General features: G+C 42.5%; 1 protein-coding gene across 5 annotated transcripts in view; it reads left to right on the top strand.

The window, feature by feature from the left end:
• B4GALNT2 (beta-1,4-N-acetyl-galactosaminyltransferase 2 (SID blood group)) overlaps positions 1 to 14,777 on the top strand; it is a 79,006-nt gene extending 64,229 nt beyond the window's left edge. For 4 of the 5 annotated variants that reach the window (XM_061391452.1, XM_061391451.1, XM_061391450.1 and 1 more), the window contains exons 8-11: positions 6,357 to 6,544; positions 7,297 to 7,437; positions 9,111 to 9,330; positions 9,885 to 14,777. In XM_061391452.1, coding sequence (XP_061247436.1) covers positions 6,357 to 6,544; positions 7,297 to 7,437; positions 9,111 to 9,330; positions 9,885 to 10,090 — 755 coding nt within the window. In that variant the 3' untranslated portion in view covers positions 10,091 to 14,777. Of the gene's footprint in view, positions 1 to 6,356; positions 6,545 to 7,296; positions 7,438 to 9,110; positions 9,331 to 9,884 lie in introns of those variants that run through there. The other variant, XM_061391454.1, reaches the window with a different exon arrangement.
• The last annotated feature ends 641 nt before the right edge of the window (positions 14,778 to 15,418 follow it).

Here is a 15,418-nt window from a genome sequence, read left to right as displayed (position 1 = left end):
TCAGTGATGTTGTGAATCAGTAAGAAAAGAGCAAATAAGAGAAGAATAAGCCAGTTCACAAAAAATTAAATTCAAGAATACTTTCAGTCATTAAAATATATGTTCAGTGTCACACTAAGTGCAAATGAAAACTACATCCATATCAAAAAGTACCGGAGGGGGAGTAGGAAACATTCTTTTAAACTGCCAGTAGGAATGTAAATTGGCACAACCCTTCTGGAGCAACTTAGCAATGTCTGTCAACATTTTAAATGTATATGCACGTTGGGTCAGCGATTCCACTTGTATGAGTTATCCTTTAGATGCTTACATCTGTGTGAAAAGACATTTGTTTGAGGGTGTTTATTGCAGCATTATTTGCAATGACAAAAACCTTAACAATGGTTGTGTGTGTTAGTCGCTCAGACATGTCTGACCCTTTGCCACCCTGTGGGATTCTCCAGGCAAGAGTGCTGGAGTGAGTTGCCATTCCCTTCTCCAGGGGATCTTCTCGACCCAGGGATCAAACCTGAGTCTCCCTTATTGCAAGCAGATTCTTTACCATCTGAGTCACCAGGGGTTAAATCAAGTGTGGTCCATGGGTATAATGAAATGCCATGCAATGACATTCAGAAAGACAGAGGAGGAAAACATGAGCCGGAAGTGTTTTTTATACTGATACAAAATGCTTTCCAAGATGTAAGCAAGGTACAAAAGAGTGAAAAGTAAGCTACTATTTCTGTAAAAAGAAAGGGGTAAAAAAGATGACGTAACTGCTTGATTACAGAAAAATAAACAAGAAGTTAGTAATACCTGGTAAACTCCTGGGGAGGAACCAAAATGTTGGGGACAGAGATGGGAAGAAGTATTTTCATGGTATAACTTTCAGTATATTTGGAATTTTGAGCTAGTTGGCATTTTTGACAATATTTCCTATATATTCAAAATATAACATATTCAGATAGATTCTATTAAAAATATAACTTATTTAAAAGCAATAGGATTAAATATCTACAGAGAGGAATTTACAGTATGTGCTTAACATCATCATAACTATCTCAAAAATAAAAGAAATCAGCACAAGAAGTTCACAAAAAAGATTTTTTGGCTTCAGATTTGTCTTAAAGGTGAAGTATTACCCATAAAATGGAAATCTCCACAGTCCTATTTCCCTCCCTTCTTCCAACAGTCATGGTCTTTCTTTTCCTGGTTTCTGTACATGTTTAATATGTAGATTTCTATTCCTACACACATGTGCACACACAGAGCATACAGTATGGTATACTGCATTTTTGAACTTTTCATAAAACTTATCACATTGTATGGCATAAAATTCTAGTTTCTGGCCTTTCATCAGTCCATGGCTTGTCTTTTGGTTTTGCTTCTGGGGTCTTTTGTGTTATAAAACTTTATCCTTTAATAAAATTGATTCATTCTTTTTTTCTAGCTTTTGCTTTTTTGCCTTAATTCAAGAAATTCTTCCCTACATTGAAGCCATAAACATATGCTCCTGCATTTTTTTTCAAAAGTTACATATGCTTGTTTCTCACATTTAGATACTTAATCCAACTAGAAGTTGTGTTTATGCGTGGCATGTGATAGGGACCTAATATTTTACACATGGAGAGCCTATTGTCCCACCACCATGGACCAAGTGGTCTCGCCTTGTTGCGCTTGAACAGCCAGCCACTCACACACACAGCTTTTTGTATGCAGGGGTTTGAACCAGCCTTTGTTGGGGCACATTGATCTGTATCCTGGGGCTCATTTTACACATTTCCATATGCTTTATAACAGGTTTTCTATCCAGTGCAGATAAATTCTGTGTTGCAGGATGACTGTACTTCGTTTAGTGAAATCTTCTTAGCTCTTCTTGGTCATTTACTTTTTCATTAGAGTTTTAGCATCAGCTCATCAAGATCCTCCAAAATGCGTTGAGATTTTGATTAGAATTTTCTAAAATTTGTTGATTAATTAGAGATGAATTGACAGTTTTATGAAGTTGAATATTCACAACCATGAATCTGCTATATCTCTCCATGTGACACTCTCCATGTCATAGTCTCTTCATAGGTTCTTCAGTAATTTATTGTGTAGTCTTATGTGTAAAGGAATTGTACGTTTTATTGGATTTGGTCTTAGGTAGTTTATATTTTATTTTATTTTACTTTTATAAATTGGATTTTGTTCTACATTTTAACTGATGTTAGTATATAGGACATTAGTGATTTTTGAATGTTGGACTTAATAGGCATCCTTCTTGCACACATATTAGTGACTTTTTTTTAAACATATAGAGTCTGTTAAACAAATGATTTTTATCTCTTCCTTTACAATTCTTATCATTTGTTTCTTTTTCTTAATGCGTTTTGGTAAAATCTTCAGTACAGTGTTGAATAACAGCAGTGGTAGCACACACTTTCACTTGTTCCTGACTTTAAGAACATTCTAGTGTTACGCCACTATTCTCGTTTGCTGGGCAGGAGTGTGGTAGATGTGTCAGGGTAAGAAAGTTTCCTTCTTTCCTTCTGTTTCTAAGAATTTTTCTATTTCTACTTTGTATTTCCTTGCTGAGAGTTTTCATATTTATATGAATAAGTATTGAATTTTATCAAAGAAATTGTCTGCACCCACTGAAATAATTTTTCTCCTTTAACTGGGTTCATGAAGTGACTTACATTGATTTTCTGCTGTTGAAATTGTTCTTGCATTTTCGGGATTAACCCATCTTGATTGCAGTGTGTTATTTGATTAAATGCTGAATTAAATTTGTTGCTATTTTTATAGATGATTCTTATATCTGTATTCAAAACTGAGACTGTCTTTTTCTATAATGTCCTTGCTCAGTTTTGTTATCGATATTATACAAGTCTCATAAGACAAGTTAGATGCCTTTCCTTTTTTCACTGTTTGCTGAAATTAATTGAATTATAATAAAATAGGAATGTCTCTTGGGGTTTTATTAAAACTTGTCTGTCCTTTTGTCTTTTTTTTTTTGGTCCAAGTTTTGGTTGCGGTGGGAATGTGAATGGGAAAGAGTGAGAGAAAGGGAAGAAATTTAAAACTAACAGCTCTACTGCTTCAATGGTTATTGATCTGTATGTACATTGAGTCAATTTTTAAAATGTTTCTATAAAGTTGTCTTAAAGTTATTGTATATTTGTATATACGTAAATTGTATATTTTGAGTTGTTCATAGAATTCTCTTACGCTTGTTAAAAATTTTTTTTAGTATCTTAAGTCATGTCTCCCTTCTGATTCTTTGTATATATCTTAAATAATTTTAAGTTGGTTTCATATCTAAATATTCTCATTTTTTATGCCTGTTTTGTTTCATATTTTCTTTTTCATTTATGTGATTCTGTGGTTTATCACTTTAAAGATTTTAAACATTCTCACTTTAAGTCCCTTTCAGATTCGTCTATTGTTTGTCTATCTAGAGTGGATTCTTCTAGCACAGGGTAGATTTGCCGGCTGTTGTTCTTTCCAACTAGTTTTCTTTGAATGTCTTGGGATTTTTGCTGGTGGCTCATCTTGAATACAAGTCTTTACAAGCTTGTTTTGTTTTCTCCTCTCTCCCTCTTTCTCTCTCCTGATTCCTTCCCATCTCACAGCTTTACAGTTGCCCAGATTCTCAGTCCATCATTATATACTACAATCTTGGGGTCCCTGTCCCCTAGTGATATGAGCATCACCGAAGAGCCAGTTGCTGGGCCTGAGGGTGGCTTGGCACAGGACACGGCTGTGTGAGGTGGTGTCATCTCTGAACCCAGAGGTGTGTTTGGGGATGATGGTTCTCTGAGGTTCCTTGCCCAGCGGGTAGTATGTCGTGAGAGCTGGAGGGAGTGCAGCCTGGTTCCAGTCCATGGTTTCTAGCAAAAACCCTGGTTGTGGACCCACATACTTCATGAGACACTTTTATTCCATTAACACTCAAACTCTGCCTCCCAGCCTCTGCTGTTCTGACCCCAGATTGCAGCAGACTCAGCTCCAACTCTGCTCACTGCTTTTGATTCCTGTTCCTTGGAAGAAATGTCATCTGTTTTTGAACATGGCTCTGTCTTTGCATATTTCTTTATCATTGCTCTGTGTTTGGAACAATAAAGAATCTCAAAGCAGAATGCTATACCACCCACCTGGCCAGGAGTCTCCCACCTGGACTACCTCCTGTGGTAACTCAGGCTCCTGATTCTCTCTTTACTGTAATGAAAGAACCAAACTTGTCACGTGGCCTGAGAAGAGAAAAGGTAGGGCTTTCATTCAACATGCTCTTGAACATGATTTACATGCCTCTTTCTGTTACTGAGCCCTTTCCACATTCTCGGACCATACCATACCATACCACAGAAATGAATATCACTTCCACAAGACTCTTCAGCGTGCAAAGCCTTTTATTCACAGAGATAGTTTGTACATAAGAGAGAAGGCAGGGAAAATGCCAGCTCCTCGGGTAAAATGGGTGAGTTGCTTTTATAGCAAAAGGGATGGTTTGTCTCATGATCACTGATAATTTCCAGAAATCATCAAATTTCTCGGATCAGCAGCAGGTGGCTGCATGATGGCTGTCAGGAATAGAGAGTGTTTCTGTGCAGGGGAAGAAATGCATGAGAATTTTCTACAAGGAAGCCCAAGAACAGATGTGGTTAAAATTTACAGTTGAGCTTCCTGTCTTGTGGCAACTATACTATACTATACTCAGAAGTGGACCAGAAGTAACGTTAATCTTTTATTTCTGTGATCTTGGTTTCTCCCCCCGGGACTTGGACCCCAAGGGCCTTTGTTCTTTAGTTTGCAAGGCTTGTTCTGCCCAAGGCCAGTCTTTTTCTGAAGTGACTGTACTATTGTCTTCCTGTCTTACTTCCACTCACTCCCAAAGACTCAGGAGGAGCTGGGTAATGGTGCAACAGAATGACCTCTGACTTCTGTCATTCTGAGAAAGTGGCTCTGCAGTGGGGTTCTGTTGCACTCACGCACAAACAGCTGGTGGGGTGTGACTTTGAGCATGTGTTAACTCCAGCTGATCCCACCCCCCAAGACGACCCAGCTGTCTATCAGCTGGCATGGCTCCATTCTGTGGCTAGATCTTCTAAACACACCAGCAGCTACGGTTGTTTGACCCAAGGGTCATTTCCACAGAAAGGCTGTCCTTTCTCTAACTGTTTCTACAAATCACACAACCTGGTCTACCCGCTTCCGATCTCCAAGTGGACCTGTTTCCACTTACATCTTCCAGAGGATTAAGATCAGGCAAGTTTCTCCGTAGGACTGCAGCTGATAACAGGGCAGGTCCAAGTCCTTTAGAGCTTTTCTCCTCTTCCTGGGACCTGTGACTCTACATAGCGAATCCCCTGATGGGCAAGGGTCTATGCATCTCAACTCCTAGCATGAAAGCAGGATGCAAGCCCAGTACAGACAGACAAGCATAAAATGAAACGTCCAGGTAGATAGTAGGAAACAGCAGAATGGAACCAACCGAACCAGGAAAGAGACTTTAGAATAGAACACAGACAAAATTTAAACAAATCATTATCGTTGTTTTTCAGTCGCTAAGTTATGTTTGACACTTTGCAACCCCATGAACTGCAACACGCCAGGCTTTCCTGTCCTTTACCATCTCCTGGAACTTGCTCAAACTCACGTCCATCGAGTCGGTGATGCCATCCAACCATCTCGTCCTCTGTTGCCCTCTTCTCCTCCTGCCCTCAATCTTTCCCAGCATCAGGGTCTTTTCCAGTGACTTGGCTCTTAGCATCATGTTGCCAAAGTATTGGAGCTTCAGCATCAGTCCTTCCAATGAATATTCAGGGTTGATTTCTTTTAGAATTGACTGGTTTGATGTCCTTACAGTCCAAGGAGGACTCTCAAGAGTCTTCTCCAACACCACAATTTGAAAGCATCAATTCTTTGGTGCTCAACCTTCTTTATGGTCCAGCTCTCACATCTGTACATGACTACTGGAAAAACCACAGCTGTGACTATACAGATCTTTGTTGGCAAAGTGAAGTCTCTGCTTTTTAATACACTGTCTAGGTTTGTCATAGCTTTTCTTCCAAGGAGCAAGTGTCTTTTAATTTCATGCAGTCACTGTCTGCAGTGATTTTGGAGCCCAAGACTGTTTGCACTTTTCCCCCATCTATTTGCCCCCATCTATTTGAAGTGATGGAACCAGATGCCATGAAAAACAAATAGGGTATGTTTAAATATATTCTTCTAATCCAACTATAATGAACTCTTATTAAGCACTGACTATATACAAGAGGCCTGAGATCCACAAACACTTGAGAGGTCATGATATAGAGAAACCCTCAGAACGACACAAGTCAAGACAGTGAGGCTTCCCAAAGACAGAACTCTGATGTCTACCCTTTCTTGCTCAGAGAGGAAGCTCAGAAACCTGGTGTCCATTGCCACCAAAACTTTCCTCCGTCCCCACAAGCTCATGACCATGCTCCAGAGCATTCGTGAGTATTATCCAGACTTGACCGTGATCGTGGCTGATGACAGCAAGGAGCCCCTGAAAATTAATGACAGCCATGTGGAGTATTACACCATGCCCTATGGCAAGGTATGTCCCTCCCGGGTGGGGAGACACTTGAATCCTGGGACAAGAGGGCCTCAGTCAGAGTCAGGTCCTTACCCCGGAGGGGCCAGCTTCAGTAGACTTTGCTAGGCAGCAAGATCCTGGCATGGGAGGGTGTGGAATTCTCCTCTGAGTCCTTTTGCTGACTTCAAATTCACAGAGAAATCAGGTCACTTTCCCTTTTCTGCATTAACAGGGTGGTTAATCCACCTTTTCTCACGTGTGGTTTAGAAATTGATTGCGATCCTTCTGAGTGACTTGCAGTGTCTGACAGTCTAGTTTCCTGGCTTGCAGGTCCAAGAGCAGAGAAACCGCTCATCCCTATCATTTCACCCTCTCTGATGCATCTCCTCCACTCACCTTCCTTCAAAGAAAGGAGGAGGTGGACATGATACACACCAGAGTGCCCCTTCCCCCGCAACAGCTTCCAGGCTCCATGAGGGGAAAGGGCTTGAGAGCCCCAGAGCCTCTGTCAGGTGAAAAGAGACTTCCGTCAGTCCATATGGGCCACAGGGCCAAGGAAGGACTCTCTCACCTTTCTTGGCCTCAGTCTTTGACCCAGAGAGCCCCTGTCCTTTTCCCAGTGTCTCTGAGGCATGGACTCCCTTTAACCTAGAGGTTCCCGATCACTGTTCGGGGTACAGTGCAGTGTGGCTCTTGGGAACCAAGAAAGCTGCCAGGTGACGCTGATAGGTAGCAGGGCAGGCCACCACCATCTAACCTCACTCTACTCACAGGGTTGGTTTGCTGGTAGGAACCTGGCCATATCTCAGGTCACCACCAAATACGTTCTCTGGGTGGACGATGACTTTCTCTTCAATGACAAGACCAAGATTGAGGTGCTGGTGGATGTCCTAGAGAAGACCGAACTGGATGTGGTAAGGGAGAGCTGCTGGTTCTATCTCCTCTGTATGACAAGCCAGAGGGGAAGGGAAGGAGAAGGGCAGAGAGGGAAGTGTTCAGGGGAGGAGGTGGGTGGGGAAGAGGAGGGGAGGGGCCAGGGCAGGAGGAGATGAGGGGCCGCTGGGGCTGAGACCTTCACATGGGAGTCAGATGTGTGAGTTCTGCTTCTGCCTCCATTCTTACTTTTCTTTGAGCAAATTACACCAACCCCCATCCCCAAACGCACCATTGTTCCGTCTTTGAAATGTCATGTTTATGCATCACTTCTAACTTCCTCCCTGCCGTGGTGGGAGAAGGCAAGCAGGGCTCTGGTTCTGTCACACACCCTTACAAACATGGAAATGGCACAAAGCTGTGAAAGCACGTGGAGCCTTAATGAGAGTAAAAAAAAAAAAACAAAAACATCGAAAATCCATTCACATACAGGAAAGAGAAGAAAAATGTAATAATACTGCATTGTATCTTGAAATTTGCAGAGATAACTGTACTGTGTAGAGATGATGGATCTGTTAATTAGCTTGAGTGTGGTGATCTTTTTGCAATGTATACATCTATCAAAACATCAAGATGTATAACCTCAAAATATACAATTTTAATATGTCAAAGAAAAAGCTGTTAAAAAGAAAGAAAATGAAGATGTATAACCTCAAAATATACAATTTTAATATGTCAAAGAAAAAGCTGTTAAAAAGAAAGAAAATGGATAAGAAGTAGCACAGTGACCATGGTTATCCCTTACTCCAAGGGGACAGTCCCCAGAGCGTCTGGCTTGACTACGATGTCTCTAGAGACCCAATCACAGTAGCGTAAATGACATAGAAGGTGCAGTTCCTGCCCCTGTAATGAGAGCTGGTGCTGGACTCTCCTTCCAGAGGCATCCTGGACCAGCTCCATTCCCCGTTGTTCGTCCATTTTTGTTGTCCTTGGCTGTATGGTCAGAAGAAATGGGGAAAGAGGGGAATTGAAAGACAAGCAGTTTTCTTTTAAGAGTGTGATATTTATAAAAGTAGCAAGCATCTGTTCTAAATCACATCCTTTCAGCCAGGACTTAGACACATGGTCAAAACTTGCAAGAGAAGTGGGAAATTTTCAGCTTTAGTGGGATAGTAGCTAGATCTTAATTTAGTCCATCAACACTCAGTCCATTTACTAAGAGGAGGAGAGAAAGAACAGGGGACAGTAGACCGCTGTGTCCCTCTGGGTGATTATGATGGTTCAGGAACAGATACACTTGCTTGTCCTGTTTTGCTTAGGCTCCAACATAGAGATGCACTCATCTCCCATGAGTGCAGGGACAGGCAGCGCAGAGAGGTGAGCCAAGAACAGAGAATGGGAGGAAGGAGCTTGAGACATACGGCTGGCTGCAGGAAGTCCATATAGGGACCCCTGCATATGCAGGCTGCCTCTCACCTGCACCCAAACACTGCTTCTGGTACCAGAAGGGACTGAGCCACGTGGAAAGAGTGAGCTTGCAGGAGGGTAAGCACAGCAGAGGTGTCTGCCCTTTGGACTTGGTGTAGGCCTTGTCTGAAGGGTAGATAAAGGGTGTAATTCTTGTCATAACAGGTTCAATCCAGTAAGGCTTCCTGGCAGGGGCTACATGGATATCATCTGTTTTCTAACGCAGATTTCTCTGCCCACTGGCTAGGTAGGTGGCAGTGTGCTTGGAAATATGTTCCAGTTTAAGCTGTTCCTGGAGCACAGTAAGAACGGGGACTGTCTCCATCGGCGGACAGGATCTTTCGGGCCCCTGGACGGCTTCCCCAACTGCGTGGTGACCAGCGGCGTTGTTAACTTCTTCCTGGCCCACACAGAGCGGCTCCAAAGAGTTGGCTTTGACCCCCGCCTGCAGCGAGTGGCTCACTCAGGTGGGGAGGCTGGGAGAGTGAAGAGGGAGCTGGGCTGTGGACTGACCTCAGAAGTCTGCTCTCCCCCGGGGAGGGAGGGAGGGCAGGCCGTGTGCCACAGATCAGGCAGCTTGCCCGTTCTCCCCAAATTGGGGAGCCCACAGTTTCCCCTGCCTCCCTCCACTCTCTCTGCCTTCTTGCCTCCCACAGGCTGTTCCTACCTCTCTGAGATACCCTTCCCCTTCCTCTCCCTACAGCTCTGGCCCCTACCTCCTGCTGCACTGCATTTCCAGACTTCCTTTCCTCTGTAACTGCAGCTGGTGAACTTCCTGGCTTAAACTGCCCTCAGTCCTGGAGTCCACAGCTCCGTCCAGTTGGAAGCTAATCTGTGTCTTTCTATCCATATCACTGTCTGTCCTTCCAACTCATTAGTCTGGGCAGATGGCTCCACATGGGTGGAACCACCCCAAGGGTGTAAACTGTGTCCCCTGACTCTCCTTCTGGAGCTGCAATAGGGCCCTGGGTCTGTGGCTTGAAGGTCATATTTCCTTCTCATGCTTCCCCTCTCTTGGCAGAGTTCTTTATTGATGGGCTCGGGAGTCTGCTCGTGGGGTCCTGCTCAGATGTGATTATAGGTCACCAGCCGCATTCTCCAGTGGAGGACCCAGAGCTGGCAGCCCTGGAGAAGACCTACCGCATATACCGGGCCAACACCAATGATAAGATCCAGTTCAAGCTAGCTCTCCACTACTTCAAGAACCACCTCCAGTGTGCCACATAAAGATGCCTGGACTTCGGCAAAGTGCTAGGTCTGGCTCAGTTACTGTAGGTCATTAGAAATGGACCAATCACTGATCAGGACAATGGCAACTATATTAATAATAATTATTGTTTGATGTCTTACCATTTGTGAATCACTGTACACACCTGATGTGAAGAGCTGACTCGTTTGAAAAGGCCCCAACGCTGGGAAAGATTGAAGGCAGGAAGAGAAGGGGACGACAGAGGATGAGATGGTTAGATGGCACCACCAACTCAATGGACATGAGTTTGGGTAAACTGTGGAAGTCGGTGATGGACTGGGAGGCCTGGTGTGCTGCGGTTCATGGGCTCGCAAAGAGTTGGACACAACTGAGTGACTGAACTGAACTGAACTGTACATATAATGGTGGTGGTGGTGGTTTAGGCAATAAGTCGTGTCCAGCTTTTGAATCACATTATCTCATGCAAAAGAGCACATGATGGATTGGTATCCTTGATCAAAAGGATCAAAAGGATTGGTATCCTTCTGGGTCCTTGAGGGTTATTTGGTGGGTATTACATCACAGATCATCTCTAGCGTCAACTGTCATCCACAAATTTTTATTTGGTCATACTTTGTGGACTCAAATAATGTGAATAACCCAGAGTCCTTACCTTGAGGAAGTGGCAGTCTGGTTCAGTTCATTCCACTAGTAGCATTGGGCAGCCAGGCTCAGAGGATCAGAGTGGGGAGAACTTACAAGGGCCCATGCAGGTGAGGAGGGCTCTGTGGAGTCAGCTTACCTGGAGTCCAGCACATGGATGGGATCCAGGAAAGTGGAGGGCAGAGATCACTGGGTAGTCCACTCACTGCTGGAATAAAGCTTTCCCTGGCATTAGATACTTACCATAAAGACACATTCCGGAATGCTTGGGATTGAACTTGGACCTTGTACTTTGTAAGCGCTGTGGCCAAGCCACTAAATTCCAGTTGCTTACTACTCAAGACTGCCGTCGTCTGCAGAATGGAGCCATGGTGATGACGCGGGTTTTCTCTGTCACCTTGGGAGTCAGTGGATTCTCCCACTGCTGCGCTGCCTTTTTGTTTCCACTCTTTCCTACTGAAGACAGCCATGGTAGTTCAAAATCTCTGAAAAATGTGTGAGATGTTAATTCATGAAAAACGTTTTGGTTCTCAAATAATTTTTAAAAATACTGCATGCTCTATCTCCCTCTTTGACAGTCACAATTCATATTAGTATTTTCAAGGCTCTGAGAAGTCCTGCTGTGAAGAAATTGACTTAACGTCAATTCAGTATTTCTCAGATATGGATACAGACTGGCCATCATTTTTTTGTTCTCCTGAACACAAATAAAGCACATACCTCATTCCATGGTATATGTCATAATGATTCTGTTGCAAAAGTTTTATAACTTTAACTAATGTGCATAACCATTTAGTACAATAATATATGTATTTTGTGTATAATACCATAGCTATAAAGGGAGACGATGTTGGCTTGGTCTATTCAGTACTGTCCTTAGACACAGGCAAGATGAGCCCCTGCCTGTGCTTTAGAGAACTCTGCATATCACAGACACATGTATTTATTTTAAAAACCAAACAAACTCACAGAAGAGATCAGATTTGTGGTTACCAGAGGCAGGTGGTAGAGGAAGGGAAAATTGGATGAAGGTGGTCAGAAGGTATAGACTTCCAGTTATCAGATAAATAAGTACGAGGGCTGTAGTGTACAGCATGAGAAATATAAGTAACGCGGCTGTGTGTTATATATGAAAATGGTTAAGAGAGTAAATCCTAAGAGTTCTCATCACAAGAAAAAACATTATTTTTCTATTTCTTTAATTTTGTATCTATATGAAAAGGTAGATATTCACTACACTTCTGGTGATAATCATTTCATGATATATGGGAGTCCAGTCATTATGCTCTACATTTTAAACTTAAACAGTTGTAGTTGATGTTTTTGTTCAGTCACTCAGTTGTGTCCGACTTCTTGCCACCCCATAAACTGCAGCACACCAGGCTTCCCAGTCCCTTACTATCTCCTGGAGTTTGCACAAATTCATGTCCATTGGGTTGGTGATGCCATCCAATCATCTCATCCTCTGTTGTCCCCTTCTCCTCCTGCCTACAATCTTTTCCAGAATCAGGTCTTTTCCAATGACTTGGCTCTTTGGAGCCAAGTATCAGGTGGCCAAAGTATTGGAGCTTCAGCTTCGGCATCAGTCCTTCAATGAATGTTCAAGGTCGATTTCCTTTAGGATTGATTGTTTTGGTCTCCTTGCAGTCCAAGGGACTCTCAAGAGTCTTCTCCAGCACTACAATTCAAAAGCATTAATTCTTCAGCACTCAGCCTTCTTTATGGTCCAACTCTCACATCCATACATGACTAGACGAAAAACCATAGCTTTGATTATGTGGATCTTTGTCAGCAAAGTAATGTCTCTGCTTTTTAATATGCCTGATTGTGTTTGTCTTAGCTTTTCTTCCAAGGAGCAAGTGTCTAATTTCATGGCTCTCTCACCGTCTGCAGTAATTTTGGAGCCCAAGAAAACAAAGTCTGTCATTGTTTCCCCTTCTGTTTGCCATGAAGTGATGGGACCAGATGCCATGATCTTAGTTTTTCACTGTTGAGTTTTAAGCCAGCTTTTTCACTCTCCTCTCACTTTCATCAAGAGGCTCTTTAGTTCCTCTTTACTTTCTGCCATAAGGGTGGTGTCATCTGCCTATCTGAGGTTATTGATATTTCTCTTGGAAACCTGGATTTCAGCTTATGCTTCATCCAGCCTGGCATTTTGCATGATGTACTCTGCATGTAAGTTAAGTAAGCAGGGTGACAATATACAGCCTTCACATAATCCTTTCCCAATTTGGAACCAGTACATTGTTCCATGTCTGGTTCTAATTGTTGCTTCTTGTCCTGCATACAGGTTTCTCAGGAGGCAGGTAAGTTGGTCTGGTATTCCCATCTCTATAAGAACCTTCCACAGTTTGCTGTGATCCACACAAAGGCTTTAGTGTAGTCAATGAAACAGAAGTAGATATTTTGCTAGAGTTCTCTTGCTTTTTCTGTGATTCAGTGGATTTTGGTAATTTGATCTCTGGTTCCTTTGCCTTTTCTAAATCCAGCTTGTACATCTGGAAGTTCTGTGTTCACAGACTGCTGAAGCCTACCTTGAAGGATTTTGAGCAATACCTTATTAACATGTGAACTGAGGGCAATTGTGAAGTAGTTTGAACATTCTTTGGCATTGTCCTTCTTTGAGATTGGCATGAAAACTGACCTTTTCCAATCCTGTAGCCACTGCTGAGTTTTCCAAATTTGCTGGCATGTTGAGTGCAACACTTTAACAGCATCTTTTAGGATTTGAGATAGCTCAGGTAGAATTCCATCACCTCCACTAGCTTTGATCATAGTGATGCTTCCTAAAGCCCACTTGACTTCACACTCCAAGATGTCTGGTTCTAGGTGCGTGATCATTCTATCGTGGTTATCCGGCAGCCCTGGGATTTCTTTGGAAGGAATGATGCTAAGGCTGAAACTCCAGTACTTTGGCCACCTCATGCGAAGAGTTGACTCATTGGAAAAGACCCTGATGCTGGGAGGGACTGGGGGCAGAAGGAGAAGGGGACGACAGAGGATGAGATGGCTGGATGGCATCACTGACTCGATGGACATGAGTCTGAGTGAACTCCGGGAGTTGGTGATGGACAGGGAGGCCTGGTGTGCTGCGATTCATGGGGTCGCAAAGAGTCGGACACGACTGAGCGACTGATCTGATCTGAAGAGATCTTAATGAACTTGTATAGTTCCTCTGTGTATTCTTGCCACCTCTTTTTATTATCTTCTGGTTCTGTTAGGTCCATATCATTTCTGTCCTTTATTGTGCCCATCTTTGCATGAAATGTTCTCTTGGTATCTCTAATTTTCTTGAAGAGATCTCTAGTCTTTCCCATTCTATTGTTTTCCTGTATTTCTTTGCGTTGTTCACTGAGGAAGGCTTTCTTATCTCTTTGCTATTCCTTGGAACTCTGCATTCAGATGGATACCTTTTTCTCCTTTGCCTTTTATTTCTCTTCTTTTCTCAGCTATGCATAAGCCCTCCTCAGACAACTGTTTTGCCTTTTTGTGTTTCTTTTTCTTGGGGATGGTTTTGATCACCACCTTCTGTATGATGTTATGAACCTCCGTCCATAGTTCTTCATGCAATCTGTCTATCAGATCTAATTCCTTGAATCTATTTGTCACTTCCACTGTATAATTGTAAGAAATTTGATTTGGGTCATACCTGAATGGCCTAGTGGTTTTCCCTGCTTTCTTCAACTTAATACAGTGGTGTTGGTCAGTTATATCTCAATAAAACTGAAGGAAAAGAACAAGCACATGTGTTTACTCAGGATGAGCATCTCTGTCACTCAGGATCTAGTGCTCAGCACCAGGACAGCATAACCTGTTTCCCTAAATATCTCCTCTGAGACTAGACACTGTCCAGGCCCCAGAGAGATGCTTCTCTATTCCTCTTGCCCTGTGTTCTCAAAACAAAAGACAGTTGCATCCAAATGCACTGAAAGTCTGTGGACAGTGCTTTGAAATGTAGGTATGATTTGAGCAGCAAAGTGCTTAGGTAAAAGAAAAAGACACATTTTTAAATTTGTCAAATTCTTCCTCTCAAAATAAATAACAATAAAGTCTCGCTCACTACCTAGTGTGTATTTTCTTGCCTTTCAATGCATGGTTACAAAAGTACTAGAAAATTAGTGTGCTGTTCACAATTGCATGTGTGGCTTAAGAACATTTAAAAATAGTAAGCAATTTTTATTAATCTTTAATTTTTATACATGTGGTTCTAGCTGTATCATACCTAAGTTTTCAAAACTTAAATCTAACTATAAAAACCACAGCTTTACCATATTTAGGATTTTGCCTTTTAAAGATAAATTTGTCAAGGTAAGAGGATAGTGAAAGTCACTCAGTCACGTCCGACTCTTTGCAACCCCATGGACTATACAGTCCATGAAATTCTCCAGGCCAGAATACTGGAGTTATGCTTTTCCCTTCTCCATGAGATCTTCCCAACCCAGGGATCAAACCCAGGTCTCCCACAATGCAGGCAGATTCTTTACCAGCTGAGCCACAAGGGAAGACAAGAATACTGGAGTGGGTATCCTATCCCTTCTCCAGCAGATCTTCTTGACCCAGGAATTGAGCCAGGGTCTCCTGCATTGCAGGCAGATTCTTTACCAACTGAGCTATCTGGGAAACATTTACTTTAAGAGTTTGCTAGCTTCAGTTATTACAGCTTTTATATGTATAAAAATAATTAAAATATACATTAAATATTT

The sequence above is a fragment of the Bos javanicus genome, chromosome 19, assembly GCF_032452875.1.
Source record: "Bos javanicus breed banteng chromosome 19, ARS-OSU_banteng_1.0, whole genome shotgun sequence".
In the NCBI taxonomy this organism is placed as follows: Eukaryota; Metazoa; Chordata; class Mammalia; order Artiodactyla; family Bovidae; genus Bos; species Bos javanicus.
This window is presented reverse-complemented; position numbering and strand designations above follow the sequence as displayed.